The following is a 14,742-nucleotide window of genomic DNA, read 5'->3' on the forward strand; positions in this document are numbered from 1 at the left end:
TATATTTTATTTGAACATTGTACCTGTTTGTGTTATTGAATCATTGTTCAGACCTGCTTTCTGCAGATTCTCAAATATTAATTCATTTGTTACTTGTTTGGCCTAATCAGTACCTTTTCAGATATTTTTGGCTCTGTGGCTTTGTCCATCACAATTCCAGTGATAGATCTAAAACCAGGCCATATATTAACATATCCTATTTCCAACGGTAGCCAATCCACGTCACAAGTACCTGAAAGAATCCCAAATAGTAGCAAGATTCATGCTAATGATCCCAGAGACAAGCAATGGCTATGTCTATCTCAATAGAAGACTATGGACTTTTTCTCAGGAACTTGTCCAGTCTTTTTTTAAACCCAGATAAGCTAACTGCTGTAAACACATCCTCTGGCAATAAGTTTCAGAGCTTAACTATTTGTTGAGTGCAAAAATATTTCCTCCTACTCGTCTTAAAAGTATTACCATGCAACTTCATTGAGTGTCTCTAGTCTTTGTACTTTTTGAAACAGTAAAAAATTGAAGCACTTTTACCCATTCTACACCACTCTATCATATCCCCCTCAGCCATCTCTATTCCAAGCTGAAGAGCCCTAACCTCTTTAGCCTTTCCTCATATGGGAGTAGTTCTATCCCCTTTATCATTTTGGTTACTCTTCCTTGAACCTTTTCTAATTCCGCTATATCTTTTTTGAGATACGGCGACCAGAATTGAATGCAATTGTCAAGTTGAGGTCACACCATGGAACGATACAGAGGGATTATAATATTCTTGGTCTTATTTTCCATCCCTTACTTAATAATTTCTATCATACTGTTGCTTTTTTGGCTGTCATCACACACTGGGCAGAACATTTAAGCATATTGTCTACAGTGACACCTAGATCTTTTTCTTGGGTGCTGATTCCTAAGATGGATCCCAACACCAGGTAACTATGATGTGGATTATTCTTCTTCCCAAAGTGCATCACTTTGTTTTAAGTGTAAACCACCTTGATTTATTTGAAAGGTAGATATTGCGTTTTAATTAAATATAAACATTAAACATTTGTCCACATTAAATTTCATCTGTCATTTGGATGCCCAGTCTTCCTGTTTCCTAAGGTCTTCCTGCAATTTTTCACAGACCACATGTGTTTTAACAACTTTGAATAGTTTTGTGTCATCTGCAAATTTAATCATCTCACTTGTAGTTCCGCTTTCCAGATCATTTATAAATATGTTAAATATCACCAGTCTCAATACAGATCCCAGCTGCACTCCACAATTTACCCTCCTCGAGAAAAATGGACATTTAACCCTACTTTTATTTTGTCCAGTAGCCAATATGTAAGAAAAATAGCATAACATAAAATGTTCCACAGTCAAGCATCACATTAACCAAGTCTCAAGGCAGCTCCGAGCTTCCGAGCACTCTACCAAAACCCTCATCCACACCCTTATCACCTCTCATTTAGACTACTGCAATCTGCTTCTTGCTGGCCCCCACTTAGTCACCTCTCCCCTCTCCAATCGGTTCAAAACTCTGCGGCCCGTCTCGTCTTCCGCCAGGGTTGCTTTACTCATACTACACCTCTCCTCAAGTCGCTTCACTGGCTCCCTATCCATTTTCGCATCCTGTTCAAACTTCTTCTACTAACCTATAAATGTACTCACTCTGCTGCTCCCCAGTATCTCTCCACACTCGTCCTTCCCTACACCCCTTCCCGTGCACTCCGCTCCATGGATAAATCCTTCTTATCTGTTCCCTTCTCCACTACTGCCAACTCCAGACCGCGCCTTCTGTCTCGCTGCACCCTATGCCTGGAATAAACTTCCTGAGCCCCTACATCTTGCCCCATCATTGGCCACCTTTAAATCTAGACTGAAAGCCCACCTCTTTAACATTGCTTTTGACTCATAACCACTTGTAACCACTCGCCTCCACCTACCCTCCTCTCCTCCTTCCTGTACATATTAATTGATTTGATTTGCTTACTCTATTTTTTGTCTATTAGATTGTAAGCTCTTTGAGCAGGGACTGTCTTTCTTCTATGTTTGTGCAGCGCTGCATACGCCTTGTAGCGCTATAGAAATGCTAAATAGTAGTAGTAGTAGTAGTAGTAGTAGTAGTTGGCATAAGAACATTTCTGGGCTAGGTGTCACTTGAGGGATGAGTCTGGCATTGTCACACTGAGTAGGGTCAAGAGATAATCCCAGGAACTTTGAGCCACTTCTTTTGTTCCCGCTGTAACCTAACAGTTAGAGCAATACAGTGGGCTGAGATCCAGGGGAGCCTGGTTCAAATCCCACTGATACACCTTATGGTCTTGGACAAGTTACTTAACTCTCTGTGGCCTCATGTACAAACTTCGATTGTGAGCCTTCCAGGGGCAGGAAAATATCAACTGTACCTGAATGTAACGAGCTACTACTGGAAAAGACATGTCCAAATCCCTTCCCCTTCCTTATGGCCTTGCTAATTGCAAATTAGGAACTGCAAGTCCATAGATGCTATAGGGGAAAAATGGGAGCTGTTTGATAACTATTCATTAGTGTCTATGGTTCCACTGTAGCTTTCCACACCTAGGGAGCAGGGGCAGTACACGGCCCTATGGACCAACCCTATGGTTTACAGTTCCTACCTACCTAGCACATCCCGTTTCAGTTCATCCACACGACCAGCATTTAACAAATGGAATGGCAGCTCCCTCAGCTTCCGCAGGTTGGCAACACAATCTGAAAACCACAGGGGTTGACTTGCCACCTAGTTGGGATAGAGAGGGGAGAAAATAACACATTGGTTTAGAGGCTGAAAGTGGGACATCACAGGAACAGACAAAACAGACAGCATAGCATGTCTGGAGTGGAGGAGTGGCCTAGTGGTTAGAGCACCAGTCTTGAAATCCAGAGGTGACCAGTTCAAATCCCACTGCTGCTCCCTGTGATCTTGGGCAAGTCGCCTAACCCTCCATTGCCTCAGGTACAAGCTTAGATTGTGAGCCCACCTGGGACAGAGAAATATCCAGTGTACCTGAATGTAACTCACCTTGAGCTACTACTGAAAAAGGTGTGAGCAAACAATTCATTAAATGCTTAGGAAGAGATTTCATGATTGCTGCACAATGAAGGAATGAAAAAACACAAAAGGAGCTGTTTGCTTGCACAGGTCTGAACTAGTGCATCTTGGGAACAATTTTCAACCCTTCAGGGAGCTTGCTGATCTGTGGGCACTTTGAATTTGTGGATCTGCAAACTAATTTTCTCTGTGGAATTTCTCTTTGAAATCGAAGGGCCAGCAGGGACCACAGTTACTTACTTGTACCTGCTGTATAACAGATGGAAGTATGTATAGCAAAGGACATGTGGGGACTTCAGAATGAAATCCCTGCATGAACTTTGTCTTCCCTAGGCTAACCTTTTCCCTTGGCGAAAAGCACACACACCATGAAAACAGTGCACACCATACTGCTCTCTTCCTGTCTCACAAAACTTGAAGATTCTTGGAATCACCATTGACCAAAACCTCACTCTTGATACCCACGTGAAAAACACTACGAAAAAGATGTTCTACTCCATGTGGAAACTCAAAAGAGTAAAACCTTTCTTCCCGAGGTACATCTTCCGTACCCTGGTACAGTCAATGGTAATAAGTCATCTGGACTACTGCAACGCACTCTAAGCTGGCTGCAAAGAACAGACTATCAAAAAACTCCAAACTGCCCAGAATACTACTGCCAGACTCATATTTGGCAAAACTAAATATGAAAGCGCAAAACCGTTAAGAGAGAAACTTCACTGGCTCCCACTTATGGAACTCATTGCATTCAAGATCTGCACGATTGTACACAAAATCATTCAGGCAGACGCCCCAACCTACATGCTAAACCTCGTGGACCTACCTCCCAAAAACGCCACAAGATCATCTCGCAAATTTCTCAACCTGCATTTCCCCAGCTGTAAAGGACTAAAATACAAGATGATGCACGCCACCACCTTCTCTTACATGAGCACGCATTTATGGAAAGCATTACCCACAGACCTGAAGACAATCGGCGAAACAACTCTCTTTCGCAAATCTCTGAAGACATACTTCTTTAACAAGGCCTATAATGAGAACCTAGAGCCCCACTAACCCACTTCACCAACCCACTCAGTTATGAAAGCCCAGCTCCTATAATTTCCCTAATAAACCCCTTCCTTCTTCCTTCTTCCTTAATTAATCTCCACACAATATTAACTATACCTGATATCCTGGAATAATCATGTTTAACAATACTATGTAAGCCACATTGAGCCTGCAAATAGGTGGGAAAATGTGGGATACAAATGCAATAAATAAATAAATAAATAATAAATATACTTCTAGCCACAGACATGAGGGCAGTTTTTACAATTTTTAGTCAGGTGAATTTACCCAGGTAACTGTCTGGGTGACTCAAACAAATTCCTTTGAAAATAATTCTCTCCCATGTGCAATGCATTATTTCCCAGTGATGTCTGGAAGTAAGGCAAGCGGAAACTAGTATCATTAGGACCTTTCCCTCATTCTTAATGTTAGCGTTTTGAATTGTCTTACAGAAGATTCGCTTGACACAGTTTTCTCTGTGGATCTTTTATCTGTACTTACAGAAATGAAATATTTGGGCAAAACTGCTTCAAATCTATGCAAGCAAAATAGCTTGTGGGTTTTCTGTACCCTTCTTGCCCATTTTTTTTTATCCGTATGAAGATTGTGGTTCAGATATCTTTGGGGTCTGTTCTGTTCTTGCTCTATATTTCGCTGTGCAGTTGGAGAGGTGAAAACTAATTTAGCTTTGTATATGCAGATTGACTCACTTCTTAACTTCCAAACATTTATTCAGGAATGACAACTGCATAAACTTCGAGGGCTCAATTCAGTAAATGACCCAGATTTGGGCGAAAAAAAAAATGAGCACTGAGTGCTATTCTATAAACAACGCTCCGTGTTGGGCACCATTTTTAGAATAGCTTTTAGTGACAGGATCTGCGCCCAATTTTGGGTGCAAGCAGCATACCGAGGGCGGGGTGGTGGGACGGTCTGCCCCAGGTGCACGCTGTCAGCTCCGCCGTTCCCTGTTCCCTCTGATGTTACTTCCTGTTCCAGGGCAGAGGGAGCAGGAAACTAGTGGAGCTGACAGTCGCACGGCTGCTCCCAGCAGTCTAGGAGCTAAAAGCAATTGGGGGGGGGGGGGGGTTGGAGGTGATGCACCAGGGGGTTGGGACCGATGCTGCGCCAGGGGCGGGGATGACACTACACCCAGGGGGTGGGGACACTGTACTCGGGGGGGGGGGATGCTGCATCCGGGGGGGGGGGTGCGCAGCGGCAATCCACTCCGGGTGGCAGCCGACCAAGGAATACCACTGATTCACACCAACTGGTGTAAATCCTTGCACCTAAGTTAGGCACAAATTTGCCATATTCTACAACACTACATGCAAATTGTTAGGAATGCCTCGACCCGCCTGTGATCTTCCCATGGCCCCCTTTTCAGATCCACGCTTAAAAATTTAGACACACATCTTTATAGAATGCTGACTAGGAAGATGCACATTGTAACCAGGTACCTCTAGGTGCAGCCAAGGATAGAACAATCTCCTCCAGCCACGGGCTCCCGGTACAGTCCAGAAATAAATGTCCACCAACAACTTCAGTCTTAAGGACTTTATTCTATTCAGGTTTCTAGTAGACCTGATGCACAGTTCCAACAGCAGCATTCACCTTCAATCTTAAACACATGTAAGCCACCTGAAAGCAGGGCTGCTGAGAGACTGGGCCGGGCCCGGGACAAGGCCGCTCCTGGGCCCCTGGCCACGACCCCACTGCCACCCCCCAGGTTGTCGTCGCCCCCCCCCCCCCCCCGAGGGAGGCCCGGCACCACAGTCCCACCCACCTCCGCCACCGGGCTGGGCCCCTTCCTCCCAAACCCCCGCCAGCAGAAGTGCTGTGTTCTGACTCCGGCGTGCGCGGCCCACACAGACGCGCTCCTCTCAGTTGATCTTTGCTGTACTCTGCAAGGCTTCTGTGCATCTGACGTCCTGCATGTCAGACACACAGACGCACAGAAGCCTTCAGAGTACAGCGAACATCAGCTGAGAGGAGTGCGTCTGTGTGGGCCGCGCACACCGGAATCAGAACGAAAGACAGCACTTCTGCTGGTGGGGGTTCGGGTGGAAGGGGCCCGGTGGCGGGTGGGACTGCGGCGCTGGGTCCCCTTGGAGGCCCGGGCCCCAGGAATTTTGTCCCCCCTGTCCCCCCCTCTCGGCGGCCCTGCCTGAAAGTGTGTGGCAAATAGTCCCCTTTAAGCAGTAGGCTATCAGCACATACCAGGATTCAATGAAGGCTCACAGTCAGCTCCAGTCTGGGCTCTTTATCCAGTGCACAATAAACAGTAGTTCAATTCCAAATAGAAGCAGTTTTTCAGTTCATCATCACAGTTAAATCACAAAGCAGCAGTTTCTACCTTCTACTCTCTTTACCTTCAGAAGAGTTCAGTACTTTAGGGACTCCTCATACCCAAGGGATTTCACCCTGCATCAACTTCACTGGTAAATTCAATACTTTAGGGACCTCCCTTACCCAAGGATTTTCAGCCTACAAACACTTTTGGAACTTCCTCACACCCAAGGGATTTCAGCCTGCTTCAGTACTTTAGGGACCTCTCTTACCCAAGGGTTTTCAGCCTGCAACTGCTTCTCTCTCTCTGCTTCTGTCCTCTGGGACTCCTTCCCACCTGCCTAATCAATCCCTGGCTTCTGCTCTCACAACCAATCATTCTCCTTCCATTAGCTTCCTCCACACCCATACCAGCTGAGTTGAGCATTAGACTAATGATGAGCTCCTGCACACAGGGTTTCCTATCTCTCTTTCCCCCTAGTGGCAGCCAATCTATACATCCTGCCAGCTTACAACCATGTCTTCCCCTATTGCAGCTAGGAGTCCAGTCCGGGTTCCTCATCTCACCCCCTGGCTCCTTGCCTGCAATGCCTTCTGGACTTGTATTTCAGACTGAAACTGCCTTAACCCAACTATCCTGGATGTGACTTTGAGGCAGATGCACTAAACGTTTTTCATCGTTAAATGAGCCCTCGGGGAAGAATTTCCGATCCTTTCCATGCACTTAAGCCTATTTTCCGACGACAGTAGCAGCTAACGAAAACGGAATGGAGATGAGCAATTAGTGTGAAAACCCCATTGAAACGACATGCACTAACCTTTTCCGATTGCCTTTACGCAGGAAAAAGGCAGGAAAACTAACGAGAGGTCTGGACCTCTCGTTAGGACAGCTCTGTGCCAGGAAAAAGTGTTAAGTGAAAAAATAAACAAACTTTGAGCCAATCCCAGCGCATTAGCAGAGCTAAAAGCGCTGTGATTGGTCCAAAGGACCTCAGAAAACACATAAAAAATAAAACTAAAAAAAGGATCGGGAGGGGGCAAGGGCGCTCATCAGGAGCGTCCTGTACGGACGGCCTTGCCCCCCCCCCCCCGCCGCTGCTCCCCACTTTCCGCCGCTCCCCCCACCCCGAAAAAGCAAAATTGTAGCAGCCCCTGCCCCCCTCCCTTCCTCACTACTCTCAGCTCCGCCTCCCGACATCCTCCGTCTGTGCCCCGCCCCCTTTGGGGGTCGTCGCCGCCATTCCCCTTCTCCATCGGGCCCCCCTCCCTCTTACCAGGCCCGTGCAGCGCCTCTTTCCTCTGTCCGAAGGCACTGCACGGGCAAGAAGAACGCTGAATCAGCTGATGCCTGCCTTCGCGATAGAGCGTCTTTCTCCTCCTGGGCCCGCCCCTGTCTGACGTCAGTAACTGACGTCAGACAGGGGCGGGCGCAGCAGGAGAAAGACGCGCCATCGCGAAGGCAGGCATCAGCTGATTCAGCGTTCTTCTTGCCCGTGCAGCGCCTTCGGACAGAGGAAAGAGGCGCTGCACGGGCCCGGTAAGAGGGAGGGGGGCCCGATGGAGAAGGGGAATGGCGGCGACGACCCCCAAAGGGGGCGGGGCACAGACGGAGGATGTCGGGAGGCGGAGCTGAGAGTAGTGAGGAAGGGAGGGGGGCAGGGGCTGCTACAATTTTGCTTTTTCGGGGTGGGGGGAGCGGCGGAAAGTGGGGAGCAGCGGCGGGGGGGGGGGCAAGGCCGTCCGTACAGGACGCTCCTGATGAGCGCCCTTGCCCCCTCCCGATCCTTTTTTTAGTTTTATTTTTTTATGTGTCAATTCAATTTGCCATGTGCTTGTGATTTGACTGTTTGTGGCATGCGCAGAGCAGCTAACATAACGCTTGGCTGCTCTGCGCATGATTTGGGGGCCGATTAACGATGTGTATTGTGATTCTTTGATACATTCTACGTTTCAATACCGATTCCAGCATGTGTGACTTTTTTTTTTGGTGCATTTTTCGTTATTTTAAAATCGTTAGGGACTTTAACGATTTAGATTTTTTTACGTTTGGTTGCTGCATCTGCCTCTTTATCACAACATGTAAAAGCAAACTGTTGCTAATTAGCACCAATAAATGATTTTTAGAAGTCAATTATTGGCACTAATTGGTTTATTATTCAATTAAATTGTATGCACAATTTTGAGCACCATATATAGAATTTGAGAGTGAACTTATTGTAAGAAAAGAGTGTCTGGATGAAAGAGATTGTACAATATAAAGAATATTTCAGTTGAATGCAATGCACAAAGACAAGATTTTGTTTCGGGGCTCAGAAAAAAGATGGTAATTGTTAGCTTAGGTCAAAAAGTTGGTCTGATATGGAAGTTTCTCACGCTGTATTAAAACCTCCCCATGAAGTACCGCTTTTTGAGGTGACCAGCTGGGATAAAGATTACAAGATACATCACAAAATAGAAAAAAGGGAACATCTAGCACTCATGACTGATTGGATCAAAGCTCCTATGCCCTTACAGAGCACCTGAGTTAATCGATATGACCATAGATCACAGGTTGGCAGTATAATACACAATAGAAGTTATACAGAACCAAACTTGGTCAATATTTAAAAACTGTTCAGTACTTCACTTAGGTTCCTAAATTTTTGATTTTCTAAGTTAGGTGTCTAGAATTGGACAGCAGTGATAAGTAATTTTTTTTTTTTTGTCTAAACCAGTGGATCCCAATTCCAAACCTGTCCGGAGGCTCCCCAGCCAGTCAGGTTTTCAGGATATCGACAATGAATATTTATGAGAGAGATTTGCATGCACTGCCTCCACTACATGCAAATTTCTCTCATGAATATTCATTGTGGATATCCTGACTGGCTGGGGAGCCCCCAAGATGGGTTTGGGAACCACTGGCCTAAACTAAGGTTCTCAGCCCTAATCAGATTCAAAGGGGCTGATTTAGGCATCTGAACTCTTTGAAAACTGACCCCTTTTAACTAGAAGACATTGCAGGTGGGTCCCCCTATGTCCCCCTCCCTCCTTTCCAAGCTTACCTTTCTGTCAGCTTCCAAAGCCTTTTCAAGGAAGGGAAGTTTAATGGGCTTCTTGGCACCCTGGCTCCAGGTCCCTTGAAAGAAATCTGCTAGGACCCAGTGCCGCTGGTTCCTGTCACTCACAGAGAGGTAACATTCCTTCACCACTTCAAGAAACTGCCTGCAAGGATGCACATAACAGACTGACTGATACTGTATGCCAGACACACAGATACACCACAGGTGGCCCATCCCAAAGCTGGAGATATACTACCACTATGCTAGAGATTTAAGGCCAATGAATGAGATTTCTCTCGTGGTTCCCTACCAAGTCTTAAACCAGCTCTAGCATATATACATTCCAAAAACTGACATATTCTAATCAATAACTAGAAAATAAAAAAAAACTTTTCTGCCTTTGTTATCTGCTAATTTTACTTTTCTAATCGTGTTAATCTTAATCTCTGGTTTCTGCTTTCCTCTGTCTTCTCTGAGTCCCACCCCATGGGTTCAGTATTTCTCCCTCTTCCCTGCAGATCTTGGCATCATTTAGCTCCCCCCCCCCCCCAACACTTCTTCCCCTTGTGGTGTGGTGTGGTATGGTATTGTATGGTATGGCAGCTCTCTCCCTTCCCTTGCCCCCCCCCTTCCTTCCCCTCTCCTCCCCTACTCTCATGGCATCAGCTCAGTCTTTTCCCTTTCCCCCTCCCCTCGCAGTAAGTCAGTGCTCTCCCTTCCCTGGTTTGGCAACACACACTCTCTCTGTCTCTCTCTCACCACCCCCTGGTCCTTTAAATGTCTCACCTTAGATTGCCAGCAGCAACAGAAGTGGCAGCCCTGAGAATGGGCTACATCAGCCAGCTCGCGGGACCTAGGTCCCACAAGCTGGCTGATGTAGTCATTCTCAGCGCTGCTGCTTCTGCTGTTGCTGGTAATCAAAGGTGGTGAGGGAGCAAGACAGAGAGAGAGAGAGAGAGAGAGTGTTGTCAAACTGGGAAAGGGAGAGCACTGCCTTAATGCAAGGGGAGGAAAAAAGCAAAATGCCAATGGTGGAGAAGGACACTTGTGCGTGTGAGCTGGAGAAGGGGGCTCAATGCATATGTCACATGCCTGATGCATGTGACTTGGCAAGTCTGGACACAGCACCTGTACTGTAGCTTCAGTACTCAGGAGAAAGTGAGGCCATGCTCCATTGTAAGCCTATGCACTAAATCAGATCGCTTATTGTTCCCTGGGAGGATGCAAATGGTGATTCTGCAGCATCCCTAGCTCTACCTAGCCCAGTGATCAGGCATTTGGACTGGAATTCACCTCAGTGGAGCTTAATTTGGCCAAAGGATCTCATCGGCTTCCATGAGTAATTATTTGTTAACCACTGCATACCATATTTTGCCCATTCACTTGGTATCTTTCTGGAACAGAGTATGAACAGGAAATATGTTAAAACTTCCACTCCACTGCAACTTAAACCATTCCAGCTTTTACTATGAGCCACGTGTACCCAAGAAGGCATAGCTGAGGATACCTACCTAAGATGACAGTAAAAGCTAGAGTGGCTCAAAGTACTACACAATGAAAGTCTTAAAATATTCCTCAAATAATAGTAGAAAATGTTACTTGACCATTTTATTAGTGGCGGTGAAATATGTGCACGTACCTGTGATAGAGGGCAAGAACTGTATATCCATCAGCCTGCCTTTCGACCAGATATTCCCCCAAATCAGAGCGAAGCTGGGTCCACAGCAGTGATGGGAGACGAATGACCTCAGTACTCGGAACCCAGTACTGATAAATATCTGCAAGGACTTCATCATCTAGGGATAAAACGTCTCTCAACTCCGCCTCTGAGAGCCCATTCCTGAGGCATTGGGACAATAGCTATAATTCAGATTTATAGAACACTTTTGTCCCCACCCTCAACAGTTATTTTCAAAGCAGAGTGCATCAGACACAGAAGTGTAGCCACTCTGGGGGTGAATGAATGGGCAGCACATTTTCAGCACCAAAATTCCAAAGAGGTGAGGAGAGAAGGGTTAATGTCATTAACTGTTATTACCTCAGGCCAATAAAGTGACTTGCCCAGGTTTACAGAGTCATGTGAGGAGGAAGGGTAAAATTTCATCTCCTGTCCCAGGATTTCATTCAGTCTGTGTGACATGGTGCAGGGAGATGCAGTTTCCCCTTTAAAGTTTACATACGCAGATTTACATCTCCTCATCAGTCTTTGCTACACATGCTTTAGCCCAGGCCTGTCCAAGTTCAGTTCTTGAGGGCTGCAAGCAGACCAGGTTTTCAGGATATCCCTAATGAATATGCATGAGAGAGATGTAGGCACTGATCGGCATACTATGGATGTAATGGGCATGCAGATTTTTCTCATGCATATTCATTACGGTTATCCTGAAAACCTGGCCTGTTTTCAATCCTCAAGATCTGAACTTGGACGAACCTGCTCTAGCCCATCATTTAAAAAGGTTTATATAGAATAGAGGTTCTGAACCCAGTCCTTAGGACACACCCAGTCAGTCAGGTTTTCAGGATACCCACAATGAATATGCATGAGATAAATCTGTATACAAGGGAGGTAGGGCATGCAACTATGTAAGCCACATTGAGCCTGCAAATAGGTGGGGAAATGTGGGATATAAATGTAACAAATAAATAAATAAATAAATTTATCTCATGCATATTCATTGTAGATATCCTGAAACCTGACTGGCTAAGTATGTCCTGAGGACTGGGTTGAGAACCCTGATATAGAATGACTTGACTCGTTAAGAAAACCTGGCTTGTAATTTTATTATATCACAAAAAACGTTCTTCCTTTAAAATATTTAATTTATTTTATTACAATACATATATCACATAAAACCACTTATGCTGTGTAAGTTCCGGAACTTGCCCAGTCACACCCTTCACTTCACCACCCATTCACATAAACCTTGTGTGGGCACATTTCTATATATCCATAATCTGTGTACATGCTCCCCAATTGTTGTTTCCTCAATTTCAAATCTTCCACTTGTGTCTTAGATATCGTCCTTAAAGGTTCAAATTATAGTCCTTATAAATCATAAAAATCTTCTAAATCACATCAAGCAGGAGCACAGTGTTCACAACAAAGTCTCTCCAGCACTCTTCTTGGAGTAGTGTTAGTTCAGCAGAGTGAATCAGTGCAGTGTGTCAAGGGCTTCCTGGAATTTACATACTGTTTCCAGACTTTAAGCACCTTCTAACTCTTCACACCTTCTCTCTTTTGTTCCTCGATGCGACTCCACATTTCGAACACTCAGCATGCTGAGACGCTCACAGAGGGTCCTGTGCTGGACTCATGATTCCTAAGGGAAATGTTCCTCCTGAAGAAGGAGTGTTCGAAATGCGGTCTCGCATTGAGGAACAAAAGAGAGAAGGTGTGAAGAGTTAGAAGGTGCTTAAAGTCTGGAAACAGTATGTAAATTCCAGGAAGCCCTTGACACACTGCACTGATTCACTCTGCTGAACTAACACTACTCCAAGAAGAGTGCTGGAGAGACTTTGTCGTGAACACTGTGCTCCTGCTTGATGTGATTTAGAAGATTTTTATGATTTATAAGGACTGTAATTTGAACCTTTAAGGACGATATCTAAGACACAAATGGAAGATTTGAAATTGAGGAAACAACAATTGGGGAGCATGTACACAGATTATGGATATATAGAAATGTGCCCACACAAGGTTTATGTGAATGGGTGGTGAAGTGAAGGGTGTGACTGGGCAAGTTCCGGAACTTACACAGCATAAGTGGTTTTATGTGATATATGTATTGTAATAAAAGAAATTAAATATTTTAAAGGAAGAACGTTTTTTGTGATATAGTTTTGGGATCTGTTCTTCTAGTTTAAACATGTATCCCCAGTAATATATATATTGTAATTTTATTGCCATATCACAGTCCTGATTTTGTTCAGGAAGCTGGATAGAAACTCAGTTTTTTGGGAGGGGAAGACTTAAACCAGCATTTTTGTTTCCCCCTATGATGTACTTTGATCATTGTAGCAACGGTCCCAGGCCAGGAGTTCTGCCTCAGGAGGACTTGACAGTTGCCTAGGGCAGTATCTTCAGGGGGGGGGGGGGGGTGGATAAAATACGGGACAAAGAGCAGCTGCAGTCAAAGACAAACAACAGATCCTGACACTAAGGTTGCCAACTGGATCCAGATTCGCAAGACAGGGTTGATCTAGTCCTGTGTTTATCCCATTGCATATAAGGGAAAGGGAATGGGACTTGATATAACGCCTTTCTGTGGTTTTTTTTCAACTATATTCAAAGCGGTTTACATGGTATATACAGGTACTTGTTTGTACCTGGGGCAATGGAGGTTAAGTGACTTGACCAGAGTGACAAGGAGCTGCAGTTCCCCAGGCCCAAAGTCCGCTGCACTAACCACTAGGCTACTCCTCCATTCCTCCACTTGAAGTTCTGATTTTCCCATTGCATTTAAGAAAAGCAAGACTACAAGTCCCAGCATACACTGGGGTAAACCCAGGACTGGGTCAACCCTGTCCTGTGAATCTGGATTCAGTTGTCAGCCTTATGATACACACAGATACTAAATATGTGTAAAATAACACTTCACTGGACATGTGTTGAGACATTAAAGCTAAATATAGCAGTTTACTCAGAAGGAAAAGCCTCAGATGAAAATCGGACACTTATTCATGTGTTCTCAGGACAATCTATCATTGGCATAAAAACCTTCTGAATATTTTTAAATATTGTCTTTAGTAATTAAGATGGGAGTGCAAACACTTCTCTAAATCTGTCAATAAAATTATGAAAACTTATCGTTTATTCTGTATATTGTATTTGTTTCTGAATATGGCATTCTTTTAAGGAAGGCATTGTTGTGAATAAAACGTTATACATTTAACAGCTTAAAGGCTGGTGTTAGTATGTTATATTTTAATGTTTTGAATGTTGGATAATCTAAACTAGTCAGAAAGTTGGTCTGTTCTGATTGGCTAAAGAAACTAAGAAACAGCTGGAAAAATGCCAAAGACGGTTGTTGGGGGAAACAGTGAGACTGAGCACAGAGTGAGTAAAAATTCAATAATGTAATGTTCTTTTAGGTTTAATGTGATAAAGCTAACAGTTTGTATCTTATATATAGAATTGTGCAGAGGTACCTTCATTGCAAAACGCTGGTCATCATTGGGAGAACCAAGTTCTAAATTACCTGAACACAGGAGGACTGAGTTCTAAATTAACTGAACACTAATTGCATGACTCCTGCCTCACTTGGGATTGTAAATGCTACCTCCACTGCATCCCCACTCCCATCCAACCCA

General features: G+C 44.7%; 1 protein-coding gene across 1 annotated transcript in view; it reads right to left on the reverse strand.

The window, feature by feature from the left end:
• NWD1 (NACHT and WD repeat domain containing 1) overlaps nt 1-14,742 on the reverse strand; it is a 95,407-nt gene that overhangs the window by 56,418 nt on the left and 24,247 nt on the right. Inside the window, exons 5-7 of the mRNA XM_030219929.1 lie at nt 11,072-11,272; nt 9,436-9,595; nt 2,626-2,743 (exon numbers count right to left, since the gene is read on the reverse strand). Coding sequence (XP_030075789.1) covers nt 2,626-2,743; nt 9,436-9,595; nt 11,072-11,272 — 479 coding nt within the window. The remainder of the gene's footprint in view (nt 1-2,625; nt 2,744-9,435; nt 9,596-11,071; nt 11,273-14,742) is intronic.

Source organism: Microcaecilia unicolor, chromosome 11 (genome assembly GCF_901765095.1).
Source record: "Microcaecilia unicolor chromosome 11, aMicUni1.1, whole genome shotgun sequence".
Classification (NCBI taxonomy): Eukaryota; Metazoa; Chordata; class Amphibia; order Gymnophiona; family Siphonopidae; genus Microcaecilia; species Microcaecilia unicolor.